Here is a 5,936-nt window from a genome sequence, read left to right on the forward strand (position 1 = left end):
TGGGGAGTCTGAAATTCCGTATAGTACTCTGCTGCAAGCTGGTACACCACACTACACCACACCCCCTTGGAATCTAGCAGGGCCATCAGTTTTGGAGCGAGCATGTGACAGCGCACCACGGATCCTCCCTAAACAAATGAATTAATAGCACAAGTACAAAGTGGCTGGTTGTCGCACACGAGACGAGCGGGAGAGAGAGGGTTGGATCCGGGCTCGCCCGCCCCATTCAATAATTCCCATATGCGGCCCTGCCCCTCCGCCAGGCCCGCGGGTGGCCCACCCGTCAACGGGCGCTCCACGCGCGCGCCCACCCGCACCGCCGGCTGACGCGTGGGCCCGTCCGCACCGGGGCCCCACGAGGCAGCGTCGCGGCGGCCTTTCCCGCAGCGGCCCGCGGAGGAATATCGTAGAGAAATCGGAGGCTGCCTCGGAGGCCACCAGATGATAGTAGTCGACAGAGTCCCCACCCCACACTCACGCACACTCCTCCTCATCTCGCCCGGGGCGAAATCGACGCCACAGCGGGAGGGAAAAGGCTTCCGGGGTTGGCAGGGATTCCGCCTCTTATACGCCTGCCCGCCTCGCCAGATTCCTCACAGCTTCCCTGCCCCGAGCGGAGATCCTGAACTCCGGAGGCCGTCGTCGGGTAAGCGAAGCTCTGCCCCTGCTTGTTCCGTGTGTGCGTGGAGCAGAGGCGGCCGTGGCCGGCTGCTTCTGTCGATTCTGATTTGTTCTTGGGTGTTGTTGTTTGTTATATCTTACGAGCTTTGCCGTGCTGACGGGTGGTGCTGTTGTTGGTGGTGATTGTGCTGTGCAGGGGTAAGATTCGGCGGCCATGTCGGGCGCCGTGCTGGTCGCCATAGCGGCGTCCATCGGGAACCTGCTGCAGGGGTGGGATAATGCGACCATTGCAGGTAATTCGTTCGTTCGTGCCGCCGGAAAAGCAGCTGCTCTTTCGACGCCGTTGGGATACTCTTTATGCTGTTGCGCTTCCCAGGGGCCCGTGTTGTTAGGTAGAGGCAGCAATTATTGGGAATCTTGCCGGCTCCGATCACGACGGATTTGGTGGAGCTGCATGTAGTAGTAGTAGTGGTAGTAAAAACAAATATTCTTTCTTGTTCAACGATCTTTTAAAACCGATCAAGCAGCCGAAACGAAATCCTCGCAAGATTTCAGACTTCTCTGAACGGATCCGTCTCATGCGCGATCTGCGCATCTGAACCATGATAATTCAGTCTGCGTCGACATGTTCTGAATTCTGAACTGATGCTGATGCCTTGACTTCACGCTGACCATGTTGACTTGCTGCTGTGATCTCTGCAGGTGCCGTCCTGTACATAAAGAAGGAGTTCAGCTTGGAGACCCAGCCCTTGATCGAGGGCCTCATCGTGGCCATGTCGCTCATCGGGGCGACGGTTATCACCACGTTCTCCGGGGCGGTGGCTGATGCTGTTGGTAGGCGGCCCCTGCTGATCGCCTCGTCTGTCCTCTACTTTGTCAGTGGCCTGGTGATGCTCTGGGCGCCCAACGTCTATGTGTTGCTCTTGGCCAGGCTCATCGACGGGTTCGGTATCGGTTTGGCTGTCACCCTTGTCCCTCTTTACATTTCGGAGACCGCCCCGACTGACATTAGAGGGCTGCTGAACACGCTGCCGCAGTTCAGTGGGTCAGGAGGGATGTTCCTTTCTTACTGCATGGTGTTCACCATGTCGCTCATGCCGCAGCCTGACTGGAGAATCATGCTTGGGGTTTTGTCGATCCCGTCGCTTATGTACTTTGCATTGACTGTCTTCTATTTGCCCGAGTCGCCGAGATGGCTTGTGAGCAAAGGAAGAATGGCCGAGGCCAAGCGAGTGTTGCAAGGACTGCGGGGAAGGGAAGATGTCTCAGGTTTGTCTGTCCTCTCTAAATACTTACTAGTCTGACAGGCATAAAATCTCCGATGATCTTACCCATGTGGGATTAACTGTGCAGGAGAAATGGCCCTTCTTGTTGAAGGATTGGGTGTTGGGAAAGACACACATTTTGAGGAATACATAATTGGGCCTGATGATGAGCTTGCTGATGACGGTCTGGCTCCAGATGAAGAGAAGTTGAAGCTGTACGGAGCTGAAGAAGGGGTATCTTGGATCGCCCGTCCTGTTAGGGGCGGTGGCCAAAGTGCACTTGGAAGCGCCTTGGGTCTCATGTCTCGTCATGGGAGTATGGTTAGTCAGGGTAAATCTCTCGTGGACCCACTTGTCACTCTCTTCGGAAGTGTCCATGAGAAGATGCCTGAGGTAATGGGGAGCATGCGCAGCACATTGTTTCCTAACTTTGGCAGCATGTTTAGCGTGGCGGAACAGCAGCAGGCTAAAGCTGACTGGGATGCTGAGAGTCATAGGGATGATGAAGATTATGCATCGGATCACGGTGCTGATGACATTGAGGATAGCCTCAATAGCCCGCTTATTTCTCGTCAAGCGACAAGCGTGGAGGGTAAGGAGATTGCTGCACCTCATGGAAGCATAATGGGTGGTGTGGGAAGAAGCAGCAGCATGCAGGGAGGGGAGGCAGTAAGCAGCATGGGCATTGGTGGGGGGTGGCAGTTAGCTTGGAAGTGGACTGAGAGAGAAGGTGCAGATGGGCAAAAGGAAGGTGGCTTCCAGCGTATTTACTTGCATGAGGAGGGCGTGTCTGGTGATCGGAGGGGCTCTATATTGTCTATGCCAGGAGGTGATATTCCTCCTGGTGGTGAGTATATCCAGGCAGCCGCTCTAGTGAGCCAACCTGCCCTTTATTCGAAGGACCTGATAGAGCAGCAGCTTGCTGGTCCTGCCATGGTACATCCATCTGAGGCAGTTGCCAAGGGTACAAAGTGGGCAGAACTATTTGAACCTGGAGTGAAGCATGCACTGTTCGTTGGCATAGGATTACAGATCCTGCAGCAGGTCAGCCGTTTTTGCCTTTCTGCTGCATATAAATATCAATGTATGCACTGCTAAGTGCTCTTGACAACTAATTTAGCACACACATTTCTTATAGATCTAGTATTTAACAGTCTTTTTTTTCTCTTCAAACTAAAACTTTATAATAATATAACATCATGCTGTTGCGTCCTGCCCATGGCTTCTTGTTGAAGTTCTTACCTTCAGCCTTATTGCGAGAAAAAAAAAATGCTTTGCTGCCTATGGTAAGCAACACCGATATCAGGTTGCTGTAGTTTTCTGAAGTAAATAAACTTGATAAGCTGATAATGCTAATCTGGATAACATAATTTTGCTTATCAAACTGTGATATGCTACTAATATTCCTTTAGTCCTTCGCACAAGTAAGATCAATTTTGATCTTGTGGTAGAAAGTATAAAAAGAAAGGTGGTGCGGTAGAAACACATAATAACATTCTTATTGTTGTGTATGGTTGTAGCGTTCCTAGAATAACAATATTTCAAATTGTGACATACTTCAGTTTCCTCATCCCTATGTTTCCTTTTTTTCTTCTTCCACGGTTCATGTTTATTACCTAAATACATATATTGCATACCGAATGTTCATGTGCTGATGATCAACTTCCGTTTGTTCAGTTTGCGGGTATCAATGGAGTCCTCTACTACACACCTCAGATACTTGAGCAAGCAGGTGTCGGGGTTCTTCTATCAAACATTGGACTAAGCTCTTCCTCAGCATCTATTCTTATTAGTGCCTTGACAACCTTGCTGATGCTTCCCAGCATTGGCATCGCCATGAGACTCATGGATATGTCAGGAAGAAGGTTAGACTTCAGATTTTGCATGGTATTGTTTACTTGTGATACAATGTGGTATCACTGAATGTGAATGAAAGAGTAACCATTCTTCCATTTTGTTTCTCATCCAGGTTTCTTCTCCTTTCAACAATCCCTGTCTTGATAGTAGCGCTAGCTGTCTTGGTTTTAGTGAATGTTCTGGATGTCGGAACCATGGTGCACGCTGCGCTCTCAACGATCAGCGTCATCGTCTATTTCTGCTTCTTCGTCATGGGGTTTGGGCCTATCCCAAATATTCTCTGCGCGGAGATTTTCCCCACCTCTGTCCGTGGCATCTGCATAGCCATCTGCGCGCTAACCTTCTGGATCGGCGACATCATCGTGACATACACTCTCCCGGTGATGCTCAATGCCATTGGTCTCGCTGGAGTCTTCGGCATATATGCCATCGTTTGTGTACTAGCCTTTGTATTCGTCTACATGAAGGTCCCTGAGACAAAGGGCATGCCCCTGGAGGTCATCACCGAGTTCTTCTCTGTCGGGGCAAAGCAGGGCAAGGAAGCCACGGACTAGTTGCTCTGATCCGGTGATCCGCGTCGCTGGTGGTAATTTTGTGGTGTCATAACTACTACTACACTGGTTAACCTGCGATGCTTTGGTGAAGAAACTTCAAAGAGAGCAGATACGGAAGACTTTACATCGTGAGGCTGAATTGTGTCGTCGTAGGCCGGCTTTTGGAAGTAGGATATGTACTTAGATCATCTGCTCTTTTCGCTTTGGAACTTTCTATTTGTGTTATTCAGAATTTCTTGCCCATGTAACTAGTGCTGTTATCACAATTTATGTCGATTATGTGTTTGCCTTGCTCGGTTGGTTCAGTTTATCCTCTTTGTTGCCAGTTTGCCACTAGTTCTCAGTTGCTAGTCACTTCAGCAGTTTAGTTGTGCTATTAGTACTTTTTTTTTGAAATGCTATTAGTACTATTTTTGAGGATAAGTAGTGTTTCTGGGTGTATGGGAAATATGCACACAACCATTTTATGTTACTCCTTGGTTTCATAATGTAGTGGATATAGATTTTTGTAAAAGTCAAACCTTATAAACTTTGGCTAAGTTTGTTGAGAAGAACATTTATATGTAGAAAGCTAAAAATATATCGTTAGATTCATCATAAGATATACTAGTTCAAATTTTATATATTAAGTATTGTAGATATAAATAGTTTTTTCTGTAAACTTGGTCAAAGTTTGTAAAATTTGACTTTCTAAAATATCTGTACGCACTACATTAGCTCTTTAAATATGGGTGAACCTCTTCATTAATATTGAGAATATTGATACTCACTGCACCCCTACCACTTGTTTAATCCAACCTCTGCACTTCACTAAAGAAAACCCATCTTAAGGAAAACCTCTAGTAGAAAATCCCAATTCACCCTTTTTTCAAAGTTTAGCTTTAGTGTGACCCCCTCTTGTTTAGTCCTTCTAAGCTCATGAAACACCTCATGGATAGTGACCATCCTATCTAAAATATATCCGCTTTTCATAAATGCCAAATGAAAGATGGCTACTGTAAAAACAAGCAACGAATTTTACGCTCATCCCGTGCTAAAACGCATACATTTTCTTACTCCTTGGTACTTGTCTGATCAGTCACACTGTTCATTAGTTCAATTAATTTTTTGTTCGATGTCTTGAGCCGCATGAAGGGAGTATTATGCCTGACCTCATACCTACACCTACGCATATCATCTAAAACCGGATCATTGGTCCAGCACACACTTAGCACCCATCACATGTGCGCGCCCCTGAAGTCGCCGCCGCCATCTTCCATGAACCTATCTTCATGACAGGATCAATGCAACGACTTTGCCAGGCCCACCGTCAACATCACCGCGACGACAGACAATGCCAATGCTCTGCGCGCGCTAGTTAGCCGTGGCGTCGAGACCACGTTGCGACAAGCTGTCGAGACTTGCCATCTTCGACTAGAAAGAAAACCACGTCGCCCCACCTCAGAACCCTTCCAGTCAGCACTTGCTTCAAAATACGATGCTCCCAGGAGGGAGAACAGCACCGCACATCGCACAACGCCATCGTCCAATCCGAGAGACCTGGATCTAAGGTTTTTCTAGTGGAGTCCTAGCAGGAAGACAGAGTTGTAGCAACAATGTCTTTTACAAAGCAACGACGCAAATACGTCGCCCTCCTCAG

General features: G+C 48.2%; 1 protein-coding gene across 1 annotated transcript; it reads left to right on the forward strand.

The window, feature by feature from the left end:
* Positions 1-455: 455 nt before the first annotated feature.
* LOC119274322 (monosaccharide-sensing protein 2-like) lies at positions 456-4,607 on the forward strand. Its single transcript, XM_037555000.1, has 6 exons — positions 456-646; positions 818-914; positions 1,324-1,890; positions 1,975-2,930; positions 3,564-3,751; positions 3,856-4,607. Exons 2-6 carry the CDS (start codon positions 836-838, stop codon positions 4,295-4,297), a joined length of 2,232 nt encoding a protein of 743 aa, XP_037410897.1. The 5' UTR covers positions 456-646; positions 818-835; the 3' UTR covers positions 4,298-4,607.
* Positions 4,608-5,936: the final 1,329 nt, after the last annotated feature.

The sequence above is a fragment of the Triticum dicoccoides genome, chromosome 1A (genome assembly GCF_002162155.2).
Source record: "Triticum dicoccoides isolate Atlit2015 ecotype Zavitan chromosome 1A, WEW_v2.0, whole genome shotgun sequence".
NCBI lineage: Eukaryota > Viridiplantae > Streptophyta > Magnoliopsida > Poales > Poaceae > Triticum > Triticum dicoccoides.